The following is a 21,621-nucleotide window of genomic DNA, read 5'->3' as shown; positions in this document are numbered from 1 at the left end:
CTAATGAAGCAAATCCCATTTGCAAGGTACAGCATGGCCCAGGGTTGGCCTGTGCCCGTTTATGGGGCATGAGCGTGCCTGCAAATCCAGAGCAGCAGGAAAGACCAATTTCTCCCCGAGGAGCCCCTAGCAGAACAGGGAGGGAGGGAAAAACCTCTTTCCCTTTGCCACAGGCTACGAAAGGGGACAGCGGCCAACATGGCAGAGCTTTGACCATCTCACAGCATCTTTTTTCCTGTTGGGCCAAATGCTGCCCCAAGCTCAGCCCCAGCACCACAGCCGGTGCAGATCCACCGTGGGGAATGGTGATCCCATCCCATGCCCAACAGCTAGGCGTGCAGCCCACCCCAGGCACACCAGGGACACAACAGCATCAGTGACCGCAAACCAGCCTGTCACTGTTGCTACTAGCCACATACACCAGCTTCTAACACAAACACATCCCAGTGCAGAGCACCACGGGCTGACACGGTACCTGCCAACCCAGGTCCCCAGAGGGTGGAAGCCACCTAAGCTCCAAGGCTGGCCAGGGGCTGGGGGAAGAGCTGCTCTGCTCAAGAACAGCACCTCCCAAACCTACTTCTTGCGTCGTTGCATTTCTGGCCACTTCAAGGGCTAACTTTGAAGCTGCCCAAGCTTGGCTCTGGCCCAGCACGGAGTTTTTGCAGCCCGCCTCATCCTGCCCAAGACAGGACCAGCGACAGCAAAGCCCTCTGGAAAATACCAGCCCCAGTCCACAGCAATCCCGATGCATCACAGACACTCACGACCTTATCATTTCTCTGCAGGGAAAGCAGGTCACATGACACGCAGCCCACCTGGGGCCCAGAAAGGCCTAAATGAGTACATCCATCTTCCACTCCTCATCAGAAGCTGTTCGTGACAGTGCCCCCTGCAAGCTTTCCCTGCTGCCCTTCGAGACGAGGAGAGCAGCAGCCGGTAGCAGAAGGACCAAGGATGCAACTTGCTACCTCCTCACCCTGCAAGCCCCTATTTTGGAGGGTCTCCGCTGCAGAAGTGGCTAGTGAATGAAGAACAAAAGGCGCCCAGTGAGCAAACAGCCTCCTTCCCACCAAATCCAGCCTCAGCCCTGCCTGCTCCCATGGGCAGGGTCAAAAGCGGGGGAATCTGATTCTCTCCCCAGCCCACAGAGGCACACACAGCCACAGCAACGGGGAAATGAATTTATTGACACGGATGGCAGGTAAAGCCTGAAGAGCAACACAACTACGTGGCGAACACTCCAACGAGCGATGCAGCAGGAGAAGAGGGCGAAACGCCACTGACCGAGCCCCAGCTCTGCCCTGCAGCGCAGAGACACCCACACACCCAAAAAGCTGGGAAGAAATTTGGTAAAAGAAGGGGGTGCTCAGCAACCCCTCCCCGTGTCGCAGTTATACCCTCCTCCCTGACCCAACGCAGCATCACCACACTTAGTGCCACTGGTGCTTCCTTAATTGCTCTATTAATGATTTTTGCAGTGCACCCGCAGGGCTTGGAGCAAATCACCTCCCAGCACACGTGGGCAGGGCTCAAGGGCTGGATTGCTCCAGCTCTGCTCCACTTTTTCCCCAGCCAGAGCACAGGGGTTCCTACACTGGGACATCACCTTCCTCAGGGTCCTACAGCTCCTGGGCCCTGCTAGAGTCTCTTCCAAGGGCATCGTGACCTTTTCCCAGCACTGGCTTCTTGGTTGCAGACAGTGCCAAAGCCCTGATGAACTATCTCCCACCGTAAAACATTTATTGATTTTTGAACGGGGCATCTAAAAAGACAACATGGGGGTTCTCACTGGGGAGACGGCGTCAAAGCATGCTGGGGAGGGTGAATCCATTCTGATTAGTGGCTTGGTTTAAGCAGGAGAAGCTATGGATGGCGCAAGGACATGCAAGAGGCTTTGCTTTCACTGCTGTTGCCGCAGCACTTCATGGTTGCAATGCAGTGAGTCCACAGCCACGGACTGGAAAGGGACACAGCCCTGGCCCTAAGGACAGAGCGGGAAAGAGGGGCCAGGGCCTGGGGCTGCTTGGGACAGGGGGTGAGGGCAGGAACCTGATGGGCCCTTGTTACCATGCACCTCTGGGCACAAACAGCCAAGCAGCAACCAGCAGAAACGCTTCCACAATCTGCTCCAGACCCAGCCCAGCCAGGACCTGAAGGCCCCAGGCAGGCAGGATGCAAACATTCCCAAACCGTCTCCCCTCATGCCACAGCCTGGGTTTTAAGGGACAGCAGGGGACCAGGGAGGGCCACTCCGCTCCCCGTGACACCCCAGGACACTGCCAGTAGCAGCCCCTCTTCCCTAGGGGCACAGCTGATGCCGGCAGCCCTGGCAGGGAAGCAGTTTAGATTTACCACCATGAGCCTGGGGGATGGCCAGGGGTTAGCGCAGCGCTGGGTGAAGGTGGCACAGCTCAGGGGACGGCCGAGAAGGCAGTTTGGCCAGAGCAGGCATGGAAAGAACAAGAAGAGGGGCTGTGGATGGGTGAGGATGCAGAGACCATACCTGGAGCTCTGGCAAGAGCCTTTTGCTCTAGGAGTGGGCTCATTCCCTTTGTTTCATCCACCGCTGTCCTGTTATCAAAAGCGGCCTCACTTCTCAAATCAGCAGCTAATGAGCCAGGGAGATGGCTGGAGTGAAAACACACCATCAAAAGCAGAGCTGAGTCTGCCAGCACAAGTGTAATAAAAAACTCCCTCTCTTTAGGGCTCCATCCTCCTCCACGGACCGAACTGATGGCTCTGCTCCTAGTCCCCCAAGGCCATGCTCACTCTGCTAGAGCCCAATGTCCCTGCAGGGCTCCCAATACTTCCTTGGAATCGCCTTCCCTTTAAGCCAATTACAATAGAAAAACTCAAAAAAAATGTATAAAAATATAAAATAAAGTGCAGTGTTACGTTTTCGACACTTTTGCCTTGTTTTAATGAGCCAACATGTGGTTTTCGCTTTTTTTTTTCCCAATGAGCAGTATTATACAAAATCGTAACTACGCCTAAAGCCATTTAGAAAACACTGAACATTGGCACAAAATGGAGAAGCCCACAAGAATTGACAACGAGTGAGGGGGACATGGAAGTAGTCGAAGCAGTGGTTACAAACTCCATGGATGCTAAAAATATCAAAGGGGTTTGTTCCCTATCATCATTAGCACGTGGATACTAATTGCTACCTTGTTTAATCAGTGCCTTTGACTGAAATCCTAGACATGAATACAGCTGCTTCCAGTTAAGAGTGCTTTTCCCCACGCTAGTGGTGAAGGAGGGTCTGGGGACCCCTTTCTCCCCCCTCCTTCTGCAGGGTGAGGCACAGGCTGATCTCCTGTTAGTTTTTCAAGATGGCATCGTAGGCCTGGTAGATGTACTGGGACACTTCGGGAGCTCGGCATTTCAGGGAGAGCTGCAGAGAGGAGAGGAGAGGTTAGCGCTGGTGCAAAGGCAGGCAGGAGCTTTCTACCCTCTCCACGAAGGCAACTGGAAACGCCTGACCTACAGCATGGCTTGGACAGGTCACGGACATGGCTGATGACAGTCACCCAGAATATTTCTGCTGGGTACTGCACTCTTCATCACCAAACTGCCTTTTCAGAGCTTGCTACAAGCAGGAGGAGGTACATCAAAGCAAGCTCCCACTGTGGGGTTCTCAAATTCCTTAACAAATGTAGGTGCCTTGCAAGCACAAAGGAAAGGGACATGCCCCAGATGCTGGGACAAGGGACTGACTTGCCCTCGTGTTGTAAAACCACAGCATAAACCTGGGATCTTTAATGATTTTTCTGCTCAATCCTAATGGACACAAATTTGGCTGTCACCTCTCTAAAGCGAGGATCAGGCTGAGACCAGGCTTGTGGCATCAACCCTTATGCAAACACTTTAAATCCCTTTCCAGCGTTCACTTTCACCCCGCAGGTCCCCAGACCATGGATTTTTCTTGAAACTCCTGGAACAGCTTCCAACAGGAGATAAATCCTCCACTACCAGGGCTGCTCAGACACGCAGGTCCGCAGAAGGGGAGCAAAGTCAAAGAGAATAGCTACAGGAGCCCATGATGCAGAACAGAGCGCACCTTCCCACCAGCCATAGCCTGATGCCAGCACAAGGCCAGAGAGCCTCTGACATCCAGACAGCCGGTCTCCGCTGCAGGAACGCGGCAGGGCATAAATTTCTCCTTGTTTATAAGAGGGGGAAGGGCATCCTGGCAATGTTTTCTCGCTAATGTCTCTTGGCTTTATCTCTGGGTAACCTTGGCAAGTAACTGCTCGTTGCTGAGCAGGCATTATCCCAGCTCACTGGTAACAGAGCAGCGTAATTCTGTTGTTTCTCACTTTTTTTTCTAGTTCAGTGGGCATTCCTAACCCCTCAGTCAAATTAACGGATCTCCCTCAAAACAAGCATATTAGGCAAAGTGGGGAATGCAAGGAGAGTTAGAAGGATCCCGACCTGCACCATGTGCCCTGCACAGCCTGACACCTCACCGTGTAGTTCGGGTTCCCCGGCTGAATGCGAAGCTCGGCCAAGATCCAGATGCCATTGGTGAGTTTCAGAGACTGGTAGAGCATGTCCTGGCCCTCCACGTTCCTCTTGGCAATGGTGTAGACGTTGTTGTTCTGCAGTTTGCTGGAGACTGTGTCTTCAGAGAGAGAAGACAAACACATCTGTTAATTCACATTCATCATCTGCAGAGACAGAAGAGCCCAGAGGAGCGTTCCCAAGATGCAAGTGCACAAAGAAACGCTGACTTCTGTCCCAGAGCTTTCCCTGGCGACAGGAGCAGACATGACACAAGGAAAAATACCCAATTTGCTTCATGGACCCACCCCATTCCTTTCAGGCTGTGATCCCTTCTGAAGTACCTGCCCATCTTGCAGGGCTTTCACTTACTGCTCCCTGCTCTGGGTTGTACAGGACTTATTGCCTTTACCATGGCGAAAGTCTGCAGCTCAGAGGGTAAGAGGACTCTGCTTTATCTACAACCCCCAACAAGCCCCAGGCAGGTTAACGGGTAGGCAGGTGAAAGATGAAGGTAGTGAAGAACACAGATCAGTGCCTGAGGCTCGTTTGGGTCCCTGGTTCTGAGGTCCCATCCCAACCATGACAGCTCCCGCCTGCTTCTCCCACCTCTCACGCACAGACACTACTGGCTAAACTAATGTCCTACAAACAAGTAAAAATACTTTCCTTTTTTTTTTTTTTAAAAAAAATAGCAATCACTTGAAAGGGTAAAAAGCCACCGATATCTGTCTGTAGACATCATAGGGCTGTGATACAGTTTTAACACACTGTACGACCTCAACACTTGCAGAAGATGTGCGATTTCACCTGGAGACCTGTACAGGTATAACCATGACACGGGTTATTTCTAAAGGACCTTTCAAAGAAACAAGAACAGAGGCAAATAGGCAGAACACAAAGACCCACACCAGCAGCCTCTGGATGCCAAGGGGTTTCTCAGCACAGTACAGAGCAGAGCAAACCTCAGTCTGTGGATGCCAGTAAAAGGGGCACGTTCACACACTGGGTGGAAGGCTCAGGGAGGAGGACTGCACACCTGATAAGCATCAATGGCAAATCCCATTCCTGGTGCCCAACAGGAGAAATACAATTTGTTCAAGCTCTGCCAAGGGCGGGGTGGAACACCCTGTCTGCGCTGAGCCATCAGCAGCAGGTTGGACGCTTCTGACAGAAAGCAAGGGAGAGAAGTGGCCTTAAAGCAATTTGCACCCAAAGCCAAGAGGCTGGTAACATGGTAGCCATTTCAAGGAGGGTGAGGAGCAGGGCAGCAGCAGAGAAGCAGCACAAAGCAACCATGCAGCTCTAATCCATCCCTGCAGCTCCAAACACCAGGATCTGCTGGCGTCAGTGCTAGATTTGAGAACGGATGCAAGTCTGTGCTGGTGCACAGGGATGAGAGAGGGGACAGCAGAGTCTGTTCACGCACCAGGGAATGGTAGAAGCAGGAAAGAAAGGGCCCCACAAATCCACACACGGATGGAGAGACTTGCACCCGCTGCCTCTCCCCGGGGCAGCGTTGATAGTCCGAGCAGCGGAGCAGCTCTAAGGGCAGCACAGACCCTTCGCCCGCTGCTGGGCTGAGCCCCTTTGCTTCCCAGGCTCCAGAGCGGCTGTGTGCAGGTCGAGGAGGGTTCAGGCATCCAGATACCCAGACACACTCAGATTTAGGTTTCCTCTCTTCCCCAGTTACTATGGAAACTGGCAGATATAAGTAACTAATGAGATCCTTCGCTTAAAAACCCTCATTCCCTCTGTCTCCTCCTCCCACCTCTACTCCTCCTCTCTACAACAAACTCACCCAGATTATAGGGAAACAGGCAATGCCGAGCAGTCCCCTGCTCGCAGGGAGCATGGCTGGGAGAGACATCACCCGCTAGGGATGGAGCCCAAACTCCCATCTCCTTGTGCCCCCCCGGCCAGCATGAGCAGCCTGTGGGGCTTTGCGAAGGCACGGTGTTCAACACAAGCACTGGCTCATGGAGCGCATCCTTCTTCGCAAGGGACATTGATTTTGCTGGCTGTGGTCTGAAGCCCCTTTTGGACGTGTATCCTAGAAGTGGAACTGCTGGCAAGACTTGCTCCAGCAAGACCCCCTCCACTGGGGGATGCTGTCAGAGCAAAGGCATTCCCCCGGGAGCGTGGGTGCAGGGTCAGAAGCAAGGCTGCAGGTGGGAAGCTGTGATTCTGGCAGCTGGGGGGGCTGCTATCCCCTCACAGTGTGAGGGCAGAGGAGGGGAGCACTCCTGCTGCCCGGGGAGCTGTGCTTTGGGGCCACAGAGGGTAAGACGGGGCTGCAGAGCAGCTGCTCTTACGCCAAAGCCTGCAACTGTGCAATGGTACCTCTTGCAATTTCAACAGCCACTGCCTCTGCTGGGGGGCAGGATTTCCAAGCTGAACCTGCGTGTAGGGGGATACAGGGAGGGAAACAGGCAGGCAACTCCTAGGAACACCTGTTTTCTGCCCCCCTGCCTGACCTCAGTTACCCTCTAAAGAGTGCAAGAAACCAGACCAACACGCACCCTGTCTCAGCCTAACACCCAGAGCCATCGTGAGCAGGCTGGAGTGCTGATGCTTGGCTTGCCTGACTCCTCCTGGCCCCTCTCCTGGCCCAGATTTGGGGACTGTTGAAAGCCTACCCACTCTCCCACCCAGCAGCAGCTCCCATCCCTCCTGTGCTCCGGAATGTCAAGATTTTGGATTTTGGAGATCGAGCAGAGTTGCTAAGCAACAGTGCCAGGCTGTGTCTGGCTGAAGGCAGGACCGCTAATGCCATGTGACAGCACAGCCTTTTAAAAAAATTTTAAAAAATATTTTAAAAGTCACATATTTGCTGGTAGCAGAGAACTGAGCTCAGCTCTGAACGGAGCTGCTGGTTTCTGAGTGAGAGCTCAGCACGCACCGAAGCCCTGGTTAGTGCTCAGCACAGGCAGGAGGGCAGAGCTGTGCTGCCTGGGCGCAACGTCTCCCTGCACATGGGGTCTGGCGACTCTGCAAACCGGAGCCACACAAGTCCTTCTACAAGACGGCACGGTCTACATCTGACCTTACTAAGCAACTTTCCGCAGGGCTTTTTCTTTTGGCTCAGTGCTTATTCTCAAAACTCTCCTCAAGCACAATGTAAGGATACATCACCGAGGGCAGGGAAGCTGCTGACATCAGTTCATCTTTCAGGGTTGTTTCGTTTTTTTGTCTGTTTTCCCGGTTTTGGGGTTTTTTTTCTTTTTAAACAGAACTCTTTACCCTACCTCAGTCCAACAACTAAATAGGACTCATGGAAACACAGGCATGCAGGGAAGAACAGCTGGACAAGGTTTTCTGCCTTGCACTGAAGTAGCCTAATTCTTCAACAGCACTCTCCTTCTGGGTAAAGCAAAGGACATGATTAAATCTACCTGTCCAGCTTAAGACCTTCACTTCCAAACTCAACCAGCCAAGACGACAACAGGAGTTTCCACAAAGTTCATTAGCAACTCAGAATCAACATTGACTATACATAGTTTTTGAACTTGGGCCTTCGTGGCATTTTGCAACAAGCATTAGATATCAGGAAGTAAAATTTAAATGACTATATTTTATACTGTAGTAGCCAAAAACATCCCCATGCCATTGCTAGCAACACCTGAACGGCTCTGAGCACCCAGCCAAGAACTGCATTCAAATACCAAACACATCTGCAGATTCTGATCCAGTGGGGAGGCACTTTGGCCAATATTATGACAGTACATTCATTTCCAAGACATGTCATATGCACGAGTTCTATAATTTATTAAATGATCAGGTTACCAGATTTGCACATACAGAAAAAAACACACCTGGGAAGCTTGCGTATGATTGTCCCTCGGGTTGTTCCAGCAAGAAAATCCAATTTCCCTTTGTTCCAGCATTAGCAATTTACTCAGGGGAGGAAAACCGAAGTGACCACTGCATACCAATAAAGCCACATTCAACTCCAAACACTACGGCTGCTGTTTCACACCAAACTGCAGACCAGTAATTCACAAGCAAAACCAAAGTTCCTAGAGCTGCTGAACAGCACAGCAACTAATTGCCTCCAGTTTAAAGGCATTCGATCTCTGCGTGCACATCAGCTTGTCTTCTTTCACTCTGTGGGTTTGGCTAAGCAGAACTTAAAAACAGAAAAACACTTAGCTACTCTGATTTGCATCTTAGCTTAACGTAGTGGTCCTTTAAAATTTAATCAAACTTCACATGTGGAAAAAACAGTGTAAACAAGGCAAACAGCTTTAGCAATTGCTCAGTTGCAAGGGAAACCTCAAGTCGGTATAGTTGCACCAACAGCACCCAGATCACTTGAGATATAACAGTCTAGGAATCTATTTTCATGCACTAGATTTTTATGTTTTCATTAAAGAAACCCAAACTCAGTCAAGCACTGGATTCATAAGAGATGAGAATGCTGGGGTATAACCATGACCTTGTGTTTTCCTTAGCAGTTTTATTTCTGACTATGGTTTTCTCTATGGAACAATCCTCACCCCTGCCTTAGAGGGAGATGCACGAAAACAGCTCTAATGAATTTAGGATGTGCAGCACACTGAGCACACCTTGGCCCCATGACACAACTCCAGAGAGACTCGCTCCCTCACAGCCACACAGCTCCAGCCCTGAAGGACAGCTTCAGGCCAGTGCCAGCTCTCACTGCTGGAAACCTGAACCCCACATCCCTCATCCAGAATTAAGCACTCATCTCTGAGTCACTGGGAACTGTGGGAATACCTTCGAAGGGTCCAGGACTTGCTTTTTTTTGGAAACAAAGATGCTGGAGACAGGGACGAGAGTGGCAGTGCTGACTGTTTTAAGGGTACCTGCTCCTCATCCCACAGCCTGGCACCTCATCCTAGGTTCAGCTTGCAGTGCTGTGGGCTACCTGCAGCAGCCAAGATTTTCTGGTTCTTCCATGCCCTATTATGGGGTGAGCTGCCAGGGACAGGAGATTTTTCTGCCATCTCCATCACAAAACATCAAAGCTCGAGTCAATCCTATTTGGCTTGTCTTGTGGGCACAAGATGGATCTTTTACCTACAAAAGCCTGGGCGCACAGATTCGCACAGAAGCATCTCCACTGATGGACTGCGTTTATCTCCTTTTTGTTTGAAGGAACAAAAGAAAAAACTTGGGGAAAAGCCTGCAGTATTCACAGGAGGTGCCATAAGGTGACTGTTGCATGGTGACAGCCAGCCAGCCCTGGATGTACAAGAAATGCGCAAGCTGCTTTCTTGACAGATAAAATCCCAGCCCCCTAAAAACCTCTGTTCCAAGCCCATTTCACTTTGGTTTAAAGCAAAAGAAATTCAATTTTCAGTTTCTTCACTGAAGAAAATCAGCATGCCCTGTTTAGCTGCTTGGTAGGGCCTCCTGCATCTCCACACGTAACTTCAGCCCCACTTCTCACCCGGCGCAGCAACAGCCCAGATCTGAGCGCTCAGGAAAGTGAAGCCTCTTTGCAGCTAGGAGCAGAAAAGCCAGGCACAGAGGGTGCAGGGACCACACTTCTGACCAGCCCTCTGCCCAGCAGCAGCCACGCACCATTGGGCACGCTCTGCTCCAGCTGTCCGACGCCTGCTGCAGCCACGCAGCTCCGTTTAAGTGGCTGGTGGTGCTGCGATTAGGGTACATCAGCTGGGAGCAGAGGTATTTTTAGCTCACAGCTAAATTCACGTCACTGGGCCGGAATCGGTTAGAGCAAAGCATGAATGGTGTGGTGCGTCCCCAAGCCTCAACGGCAGCTCGCCACCAAGTGGGTGGGCTCACGCTAGGTGTGAATTACTTATCCGAGGGGATGCAAGAGGAAGGATAACAATTTATGTGGCAGCTGCACACCTCTGGGGAGCTAGCAGTGCTTAGAAGCTTTTCGCCTGTGCTGAAGGGTCGCAAAAACCCAGCGTCTCCTAAGATTTAGTTAGGAGCTGTGGAAATCTGCAGACTTTGTTCTGCACAGCTCTGCCACGGCAGCTGTTGCATACCTTATTTTATGCAGTGATAGGAGAGCTGCACGCAGTGGTATTTCATTGGTGAACAATAGAACCACTGACAGCCCAAGTCACGAGCTTTATTCTGGTTAGGCATCTCCTACAAGAAAGTCTTTTGAATATGCACCATCAAGTTCCTAAAGATAATATACCCAGAGCTGCTATTCTTGGAAGAAAGGAGGTGTCTTAAAACAAGGCTTTTTTCACTAGATTTAAATGATCAAGATTGGAAATCCTGAGAAACTATTGCCCTACTGCGGCACATGGCTAGACACCCAGCCTTGCTCTGGTATAAACCAGTAGCAAGATGGATTCAGCTGTCACAGAGCTCACCCAGCTTATTTCTCCTCTGCCCTGGTGTGCATCACCAGCTACTTGCCATGCTGCGAGAAGTCTCCATCCCTGAGGAAGCCCAACTCTCCCACATGGTCTGGAGTATGGCTGACCCTTCTACAGGTAAAACTTGATGCTCTTAGGATGGTCTGTACTGGAGGAGGTTACTACTTAGATGAATTCAAGGTGAGCAGCAGACTGAGTCAGGGTTGTATTGGTAGTTAAAATACAAGAGACTAAGATGAGCACGCAAGATTTCCCTAGTTTTCCCTTCTGCAAGCTATTGGCCTGCTCTGTGCCGAAGCCCAGGTGGTCAGGGAAGGAAACGGCCGATATAGTTGCAAGAGGGAGGAGGTGTCGGCAGCAGAAATACAAACGCAGAAGCTTCAAGCGGATGGAAGTGTTTGAAATCTGTTTATGAGACATGACCCACTTTCTCCCGTACATAAGCCAAAGAGCCTGACAGATCCTGCACGCCCCCGAGCATCCCGAGTGATGGACAGTGCCTGGGAGAGGCACTGCGTCCAGGGCTCTTGCTGAAGTGCTGAGACAAGCCTCTTCCCACCTGAGCCCTGGCAATGGCTGTGGATACCACTGCAGAGAAACCACCCAGCATCCCCCATGCTCCCCCTGTGAGTTGTAATGTCTTCTCTACCGAGTACCACCAACTGCGGCAGGTCTGGGCAAGCAGCCGGGTCCTGAGCTGGTAAACCCTCCTGGAATAGGGAGTAATGCCCATCACTCCACATTTTCTAACATTTTCTTGCAGAGGGAGAAGGCAACACAGGCCAGGCTGCAACACTGCTGGTGCTCATCTTCCCAGCCACGCACCCCCAAACTCTCCCTCCCAGCTACACCCCCTGCTAGCCAGCACCACAGCACCCCAGCACCACACGTGAGGCGTTACCAGCATTTCTGATTTGAGACCCAAAGAGCCCTGGATGGCGCGGTTAGGGCACGGCTGGGGCAGGCAGCATTCCCGGCAGCAGCACTGCAGTGCAGGGGGAGAGGCTATGCCAAGCTCGGCCGGGAGCAAAGGGAGGACAAGGGGAGGCGCAGAGGTTGTTCTCACTTGAAACCCCACAGTGAAATCAAGTCATAAGGTCCAAGAGCTGCTATTTTTTTCCCTCTTGTGTGCTCCATCTTTTATATTCCAAAATAGTAATAATTATGAGCACAAAGAGAGACACGGTTTCTGTCTGCAATTGAAGCAAGAGGGTGTTCATTGTGTAATAGCAGACATGGGAGAATAAAAAAGGTTAGAGGCTTTGTAATCAATAGAGACACTTTTTTTCCTCAGTGAAACATAGCAGCTTTTGGTAGAATCACTTGGCTCCTGTCCAGAACCTCTTGAACAGGAGCAAAGCTGCTATGCTGGCCCCATTCCACTTTTATACACTCCCTCATCCTTCAGCAGTAGTAAGGTCATACATACAAGTAGGATGCTCGCAGAGACAACTAGACAGCTAAACCACAGAGCTGAACGGGACAGAGTATGATCAAAATGCATCAGTATATTAGCTAACAGCAGCGGACCAAAACTCTCCTCAAATGATTTGGCCTCCATAGATGTCAAAACACTTTCTAGCGTGTGTAGGGTTACTCTTTCACAACAGAAAGAAGAAAGCAGGTGCTGAAAGGTGAAGTGACTGGCCCAGGTTTATGCAGGAGGTTAAAGTCAGGGCTGGAACACCTTGCCTGAAACACACAGTAGCAGGACAGGATTGCTGAACGGCCCCAGCACTGTATTCGGCCCTATTTAAAAGAGAGCAGCTTTGCAGGGAAGCAAAGCATAAAAAAAGAAAACAAAAATGCAAGGTCCAGAATAAGAGGAAGAAACAGACAGGTAAAATCTATGATCTGGGATTTTAAATGTGCTTTTATGGGGACCCAGCTAAAGTTTTTGACTGAAACAAGCCCTAGGATCCAAGGCGATTCTATTCATAAGCCAAGGCTGTTCTGTTCCAACGCCCATCTATCCACTAGCCATAGACAACGCTGTTAATAAGGTGATGTCTAGTGACCATACACCAAAACTGCTCTCAGCGTGGTAGAATTCAGCTAAATTAAGCTACTCACCAGCATTCAGGTGACAGTCTTTAATCTGGAACTGAAGCTCATTTTCATTTGGAATATCCTTCCATGTTGCAAGGAAGACCTGGCGCTCTAGAAACGAGAAAGACAATCAGCACTCCTGGATCCTCAAAGGACTGTACCATTAATTCATTGCAGAACATTACAAGACAGACACACAGAAGAGCTTTTGGTCATATTTTTCCCTGTCGTGGACAGATCCAGGATTTGCTCCTATAACACACTCAGCCTCACCATAAAAGCAGCAAAGCTTTGATGGATTTTTGGAACCCCCAAACCAGAGACAGCTTTTACCATATAAAGTGTTTACAAATCAAGAACAGGCAGGATTTGACAAGAAGGAATGAGATCCACGCATTTAGGATTATATTAGTGAAAGCTGCTTTTCAAGCAACTTCCCAGCCAATTCAAACAACAATTTAATAAAGGTGACCAGGAATACATGAATTACAGCAAAAGCTGTATGGGGGTAAATCCTAGACCCATTTGAGTGAATGAGACCCTCAAAAAAAGCCATCAAACCCCAAACCAAAACCAAACCCCCAAAAAATCAGCTTCAAAACAAACAGATCCATCCCTTTTCCGGCAGGGAGAATTAGAGCAGAGGACTTGGGTTCTGGTAACTACTGGAGCTGCAGGACAACGAGGACAGGCTACCAAACCAGATCAGCTGAGGCTGCTGAGATGCAGTGGCATGAAGGTCATGGCCAAGCACACGTGGATCACAGCTGTGGGACAACTGCACCCAGCAGCACAGTCTGGCTGAAGGAGGCTGACCACAGACCGAAAAGCACTCACCCATTTTGCCATCCTCTACGAAAAGCACGTTGAGAGGAATTAGGCAGCTGAAGTAAAAGACATCAATGTTGTTTTTCACAGCCACCTGTTACAGAAGAAACAGGGGGAGTTAAAGCATCTCTGTCAGCTGAAAGTCCAAAGGGATCCCAAGATTTCGCACAGTCTCATCGCTGGAGCGCTCTCTCCAAGCAGAGGCCAGCCCTGAATGTGAAACTACCGGGAAAGATGTTATCGAGCTTCTGGGTAATTTCAGGCAAGGATCAGTCCCACCCCTCTGTGCTCACTCCATTTTCACTAAAAGCTGCTCAGTCTTCTGTGAGCATCTCACCACTTCAGAGCCATCTGCACTGATGGGGTCACAGCCAGCATCCTTGCTTTTTTCTGCTCTTGTTCAGCCTCTCCCTCTCCTCGCTTCTTCTACCTCTGAGGTATGTTCATACCCCTTGGCTGCACACAGCTACTATCACGTCTGTCATACTGCACGTGAGCTTCTTCATCACCCACCTCTGCCATCTCTTGTAATTCCCCAGCTCCAGACCCCTGTGTACTCTTTATTTTCACCCCCATTTCTTTATTTTTTGCCTCCTTGATTAGTCCTGTCTCAGCCCAGACATTTTCCAGAGAGCCTGAAGCAGGTCTGCTGCCTGCACCTTCCTCGCAGCATCTCCCAACTCTCCTCCCTTTACCTTAGTGAAAGTTAGATAGTGAAAACGTGCTGGGGGCCAATCTCTGGAAGAAGAATGCCCTGCTACAGGGCAATCAGGGCTGGTAAAAAAAAAAAAAAAAAAAAAAAAAAAATCACTTGACAAAAGACTTAATTCTCAGTGTCATTAAACTCCACCAGCCAAGGAGATGCACTGGACTGCCTGCCTTTTATCACACATGCTTGCCACATTACCGACTAATCTCTGCTAACACAGAGAGCAATCTCCGTTTAGGTTTTCCCCAGGCTGAGCGTTTATGGTACAGCAGGAGCAAACTGGAGGTCTGAGAAAGTGCACTGTCATAATATAGCACACAGCAAGGTAGCTCTGGGCTTTATTTCTATGCCTCTCACGCGCTCCCCGCATCATCCCACATAGTGATAGCCTGTCACAGGAGCACAGTTCAGCAGGCACCTGCCATTGCTTGCAACAAAGGAAATTTAGCCTGTAAGAGAGACCCAGAATTGAGGTTATGTGAGGAGCCCTGAAATTCAGGAACCACTGGAGCTCCTAATTCCTTTGAAAAATCCTGGAAGGGGTTCTCCAATTTGTCACCCAGCTGAAACACAAACCAGATCATGCTAAAGGCCAAGCAAAGAAATAAATTTGCTGCTACAAAGATTTACACCAAGACAAACTCCACGCACATGAATAATTACGTATATTAGTGTCCTACTGAGAAAAACCTGTTGTCCCATAGTGGCAGGTTTAGAAAGACATCCCCAAATGTTGGTAAAAACAGCTGCAGATAGAGCAGGGAGGGGAATAAACCAGAGAATTCAAACATAAGTCAGCTGGTTAGACATGCATGCAAGCCAGAGGACAAGCGGTAGGAGCAAGCTCCCAAATGAACTCTTCCAGCAATTGGGAATGTCCCAGAAGTGCAAAGAACAGCAGACAGGCAGATGTGACAGTTAGTAGAGTTTCTACTTTCAGCCATCACTAAAGGCAGCAGCTTATATATAATTCCCACAGTGCCAACCAGCTTAAGAAGGGATTAGTTTAAAGCCCACTAAAACCATGTAAATGATGGTGCAACCTAGAAAAAAAATATAAATGGAAACGGTCCTCTGTAATAGGGAGCTGTTACGTGCTTCAGTTGCTGGCATCATACTCATGAGCTGGAGCATCTAGTGTTTAAGCTAGAGGCACCAAAGCCAGAGGGGTAAAAGCAGATTGATGGATGGACTCAAGTGATTCACCTCTGAAAAACGTGACTAAACAGACTGGGTGAGTAGCCAAAAAACACACCTCTGAGCCTGGGAGGGGAGAGCTGGGGGAGGGACAGCAGGGCAGCCATTCCAGATGCTACGCTTAGATATAAGTCATGGAGATGAGCTAGAAGAGGGAAAATTTAGGCTGAATGTCTGGGAAAACTCGACAGTGAGAATTATTAAGGAGCACAAAATTCTCCTGAGGAAGACAGATGCTCCAGTGCTTAGAGTGTTTAAAATTGGCCTTGACAATGCTCTCAATAAGAGGAACTGTAGAAAAACAATAAAGTGTACCAGGGACTACACTGCGTGACCTAAGATCTTTTCCAGCTCCGATTCAATCATTAATTGCCTTGCCCTAGAACAACAGAGATTACTTGGCTTTTGTAGCTAATTGTTGTTGCCATACAACAGCAGTTTCTTACAAGGGGGGTGGAAAGCACTGCCTTCTCTCCAGTCACGGTTCTAGAGGCATACTCAAATTAATATGCTAACCCTGTCCCTGCAGTTACAAGGATGCTATAAAAAGGTATCTGCTGACCTGCTTCTCAACTCTGCAGAAACACACTGAGTAAGCTGCTTTGGCTATACTCTGGAGAGCTACCCAATTAAGATGCTCTGAAGTGCAATTTCTTCCCACCAAAGCAAAGCAAGTCACACATGGCCTTCCAAACTGCATCACTGGGTTAGTAATGACATCACATGTCACCTTGCAAGTATCTGTAACGATGCAGAAACCAGCTGTTACAAATAACTTTTGCAAACAGGAAAGGAAAAAGCTACAGCCTCCTTAAACCTATAGCACCAGGACAAAACCAGTATGTTTTTCAAGACTAGCTTCCATCATCCAACACCACGCAGCTCCCCTGAACAGCCAGGCATGCACGGTTAGCACTGTGGTCCCCAAGATCTGGTCCATGAAAAGGCACCTGCAGATACCTGGATGGGGAGCTTGCACCAAGAAGCAGCTAAGAGGCCCTACCAGTTGTTAACAGCTTTCCAAGGTCGCACTTCAACCTTTGTGCTGCCACATCGGGATCATCCAATGCCATCTGACAGGCTACAAAAGCAACTGCAGGCAGAAAGCAGATCCACAGCACTGCCTGTGAGAAACCAAGTAGCTAATAGGAACAACTTGCCAAAAAAAAATAAATTCCAGTGCTCCTCAGGTGGGAATGCCAGCCTGAGACAATCAACGACATTTAAAGCGATACTAGTAGCTGAGAAGTCTCTCCAGGTTTGACAAGCTTGAATGGAACCTCCACTTGCATTCAGTAAATCCTCCAGTCCAGACTAGCTTTGCCTGTGGCTCTGCAGCTTTAACCTGCAGACCTGGACATGAACCATTAAATCTTTAGCCAGACCTTCAGCTTCAGACCTTTGAGAGCTGAAACAGGATTTTAAATAAAAACAGCTCTCCATCTGTGATCTTTTTGAAAGGAGGAAAAAAAAAATATTACTACCTTGTGAATTTAGTCAAGCAGACTACAAAGCTTCTGGGGGACAGAAGTCAAAAGGTGCCAGATTTTCATGTGATGCTTCGCTGCTGAAAAGGTGTGAGCCCACTAAAAGCTGGCACAGAGTTCCCCATCACTTATGTCTTGTTCATGATCTGACTAGAGGAAGCAGCACCTCTAGAAATAACTCTTGGAACATATTTGTTCACCTTGCAGCATGAGCACCCTTCTGTTGTCCTGTCTTGCAGTGCAACCCTCTGATAGCCAACACATGGTGTTTTGGGGAAGAGGTACCTCCTAAGAACAATGCTAAGTTATTTTCTTCAATAGTGTAGGTTTCTGGTGCTTTAAATCCCAGACTTGAGCATAAGAACCGACTTTCAAAGTCAAGTCTGAAGGCAACACAGATGCTTTCCATCAGCAGCAAGTACACAACATACCCACTTGGAATCCCATTAGCACCTACACTAAATTAAGGATTTACTTCAAGTTGGGTTTTGCTTTAGAGCCTGGTAACAGCCAAACTGCTGAGGCGAGAACAACTTTCCTCTACAGAGTCTTTTTTACCTCTACCAGCACAAGGTCACGGTTTGTTCTGTGACAGTCTGCTGCTCTGGCTGTCAGATGCCCCCAGGGAGTGCGAGCTATTTCACTTCATTTTGTTTGACAGGTAGGGTTCTCGGGATCCTACGGGCGCTCGACAGCCACTGCCAGCCAGATGCTCTACCTACAGGCACAAGCCCTGAGCCCAGGCAGTGGTGCTGTGCACAGACCGCGAGGCTGGGTGCTGCGCCCCTGGCTAGGGCTGTCATCTCCGGGCACGCCGCTTACGTCAACGGCCAGGGAACAGAGAGTTACTGGGAGGGCTATGCTCTCATGTGTGCCTGGCTGTACTTGAAGTTCAAAATGTACTCTTTTTTTTTTGTTGGTTTTTTCCCCCAAGTGTGCCGTACCATCATGTGGAGGACCTGCCCTGAATCGGCAAGCCAACAGCTTTCTGCAGTTGAGCTAGGAACTGGCCGCAGATGCCAAGCTGTGATCAGAGTCCTTAATTCAGGGAGCTCCCAGGAGGGTTCTCTGCTGGAATAAGACTCTCACACTAGTACAGACAGTTGAAAAATAACCGAGACAACAAACACAAGAAGGCACCTTCCACATCTAGCTACCTAAGGCTGTTCTGTGGTGGTTGGTCTGTTCATTTTGACCCAGCTCACACACAGGCAGATATTTTGCTATTTATCAAGCAGGCTCTGAAGAGAGAACAGCTGCTGGCTGGACTTGCTGCTCACACTGATTCTCAGCCTTGTTTTTATGGAGAATTGAATGTGTGAAATCTGTTTCCAAGTACCGAGAGCTCTGCATTTGTGACCTGAGATACATTAACACTCCTCAGGAACGAGAGCTCCAGCGGTTCTGCATTGCAAGCAAGACAGTGAAGAATAGAAGAGCGTAAGTCATGAGTTACAGCAGAACTGACTGTGGAAGGATAAGCACGATCTAGCGCATTAGCAAGACTGATCTTTTCTCAATGGAGAAGCTGCACCTTCATCTGCCTTCATAGAAATGTTTAGCCAAACTCATTGGAAGAAACAAAAATATTCTGCACCTCACACTGCTCAGCATTCAAGGGAAAGGTCTGTGCTTCCAAGTGTCACTTTTCAGGAGGTAATGCTGCTGGCAGACCCTTCTCCTTCAATACTCGCCAAATCATTTCACAGGCGTTTTGGAAAACCGAAGCAATGCTGCTTTCGGTTGCATGCTCAGTAGCTGCAACAAACAGCCCTGGCAGTCAACAGCAGGTAACACTGGTGAATGCAACACACTGATTGTCAATTTGGACTGTGGATCCCAAGAGGATGGCAATGCTCCAGGCTCAGACTTGCTACTGCTCCGGGAGTCCCTGCAGCTTGGTTTTGATTGTATCGTCTCTGGCGGGGGGTTACCATCTCACAGAAGAGATTATCATATTCAGGCCATGACGGGCCAGGCCTGAGCTCTGAAACTCTCACAGCAGCTGGCTCCACTTCACGTATTTCCAGGATTACCCTACCAGGATATACCAGCAATTCGCATTTACCCAAATGAATGAATCGAGTACTCTTTATTTTACAGCCCTTGAAAGGCCATTTGTGAGGGACAGTGGTTCTCTTTTGGAATAAGAAAACGCCCGGGATGAGAGCTTTTCTATTCTATTTTGACTTGAAGTATCCAGAAAGAGTTAATATCCCTCATCAATGCAAATCCCTATTTCAGAACCCACTTTCCCCTTTGAGAGCTGAAGGTCTCACACATGCGGTAGCAAAGATACCTCAACCACCCCATCTCTTCCACTAGCTACAATGCCAACAGCCTACATGCCATCAGATGGGTGTCACTGCTTTGGTTGTGGAAAGGCAACTCCAGGACCCAAGCAGGTCAACACAACTCCTAGAGCCATCTCCCTGGCTGGCAAACAAGCCATGGCTATCAAATATCCATGAAGCTCAACGTAACCTCTTGCATACCTTTGGGCAAGAGCTTGTTGAGGCTTACAAGTGTCATGCTCTGCAGAAGCAGCTCTGGGTAGACAGACCACAGCACCCACAAGTACCAGGTAGCCTCCAAAATGCTGTCAAGGTACTGCAAGAGTGTCACCCAGCAGAAGTTAGCAGGGCACAAATACTGAAGTCAGATTTTCTTTAGCAACAGGCATGCTCTGAAGGCATCTGACAACAGCTTTTTAGTCTGTAAGAAGATGAAGCAGAGAGCAGGGATTGGAGTCCATTCAGCCCTACAGTGCTGCATCCAGCAGCTTTATCCTTTGGCTTTATCTTTTGAATAAATCACTGCTTGACTGGGGTCAAGACCTGTTGACTCAGACAAGAAAATGATCATCACTACTCTGGGATGGTAGGGAGAAGCCTGGTATTCGTCATCACAAGATGCCAGGTGCCAGGTGACTGGCAAGCAGAAGACTCTTCAGTTATATTTTACCTAAGTAAGCCTCGGAAAATATTTCAGTCCTCCTCATCTTGTAAAAATGTCTTTTTGGTTAACTTGTCAAATACTTCAGTTTCTTTTCATGATTACAAATGTTAAGATTAAACCAGCTGTATTGGGCGAAAGATTAGAAATGGTAGTAAAAATAACCTGAACAAAACTTGAATTCATTACTTCTGAAATAATTGCCTAAGGAATGTACAACTAGTCTTTGAAGTTTCTAATTAACATGACAAAACGTTGAAAGCTATCAGTTTGGTTACTTCAGGACTTAGTTTTCTCATTACAAAAACAAAAAACCCCACCAGAATAGGAGATGAACATAAGGTCCTCGGGTTCAAACCAGCCCTGCATCTACTTCAGCGTTCCCCAGCTCAGAAAAAAAAAAAAATCACATTAAGCAAATTCAACTTGATGAGTGTTTTGGATCTTCAATGAATAGTGGAACATTTGTATTCTCTACTCTTATATTATGCTATAAATTGTTCCCTAAGTAGGTCACCAAAACGATTTCTGAATGTTTCAAGACAGATAATTTCTACATGAACTCACAAAACAAAACCAGAGCCTTAGCTGTCAGGGCAATGACAGATCTCCATCAAACCCACTGCTGTCAAAAAAGTAAGGGGAGCGCTCTTTTTAACTTGGCATCTGCTATCGTGATTCAACTCTTTGCAGAGAAATATACTATTACTCCATATGGCAGCTTCCCCAATTGTAAAAGGGCAGCCAACTTCTATGGCAATGAGAGAGCTAGCAAATTAGCAACTAAGTCTGGCACTAATGAATGCTCCGCTGTCTCAATAGAAGGTAGCTGGAGGTTTCCTCGCATGTTTTCTCTTTGCTTTGTTCTAGCAGAAGATGCTACAAGAAACAAACCATGCTCCGATCCCTTCGGAGATTTAACAACCCCAATACTTCACTTCCTTTCTGATCAAAGGGAGCAGCAGTTTCAGCATGCCTTGTTGAGAGAGTCCCCAGTGTTACGGAGACACATCAGGACTGTCACCTCCTAGAGATTTCCTAATTTCCTTCCGAGCAGGAGGCGGATTTTCCCACTTGCACATCCCACACGCTGACCCAAGCGCAGCCACGCGACCTCATCCTCACGACCTGGACACAGAGGGAATCCAGCTTCCCCATGAGCTGGAAGGGGCCTCTGTGGAAGACAAGCCCATGTAATTCATTCACTGCCCGCAAGCTCCCCCGTCGCATGACTGAGCTCAGAGCCCGAGTGTAGGACTGCTCGTTTGAGTGCCAGAGAAGCTATTTCAAGCTGTTTGCCCAAAGACTCATCAATAAGTCATAAGCCCCAGAATGGAAGTCAAAAGAAGGGAAAAAACAGTTGCTCAGGCAGAATAAATAGTAGCTTCCATTGCATTCTTTTAATCTAAAAAGAGAACGAGCTGCTTCAAAATATTCCCCTCTATGGGCTGCTAGGCTACAGGAACCCGCCCCAGTTCTGTCTCCTGGAGACAAGAGGCAAGGGAGACGTGCTACAGTGGAAGTTAACCACATCTTTGGGATGCTGGGAAAGTCATCC

General features: G+C 48.8%; 1 protein-coding gene across 2 annotated transcripts in view; it reads right to left on the bottom strand.

Moving 5' to 3' along the window:
• Window positions 1-2,894: 2,894 nt before the first annotated feature.
• Window positions 2,895-21,621, bottom strand: part of AP2B1 (adaptor related protein complex 2 subunit beta 1) — an 80,580-nt gene continuing 61,853 nt past the window's right edge. For both annotated transcript variants that reach the window (XM_056328828.1, XM_056328912.1), the window contains 4 exons: window positions 13,725-13,809; window positions 12,912-12,998; window positions 4,473-4,627; window positions 2,895-3,397 (listed from right to left, as the gene is read on the bottom strand). In XM_056328828.1, coding sequence (XP_056184803.1) covers window positions 3,323-3,397; window positions 4,473-4,627; window positions 12,912-12,998; window positions 13,725-13,809 — 402 coding nt within the window. In that variant the 3' untranslated portion in view covers window positions 2,895-3,322. The remainder of the gene's footprint in view (window positions 3,398-4,472; window positions 4,628-12,911; window positions 12,999-13,724; window positions 13,810-21,621) is intronic.

The sequence above is a fragment of the Falco biarmicus genome, chromosome 1, assembly GCF_023638135.1.
Source record: "Falco biarmicus isolate bFalBia1 chromosome 1, bFalBia1.pri, whole genome shotgun sequence".
In the NCBI taxonomy this organism is placed as follows: domain Eukaryota; kingdom Metazoa; phylum Chordata; class Aves; order Falconiformes; family Falconidae; genus Falco; species Falco biarmicus.
The sequence above is the reverse complement of the archived record's forward strand: the minus strand, read 5'-3'. Positions and strand labels throughout refer to the sequence as shown.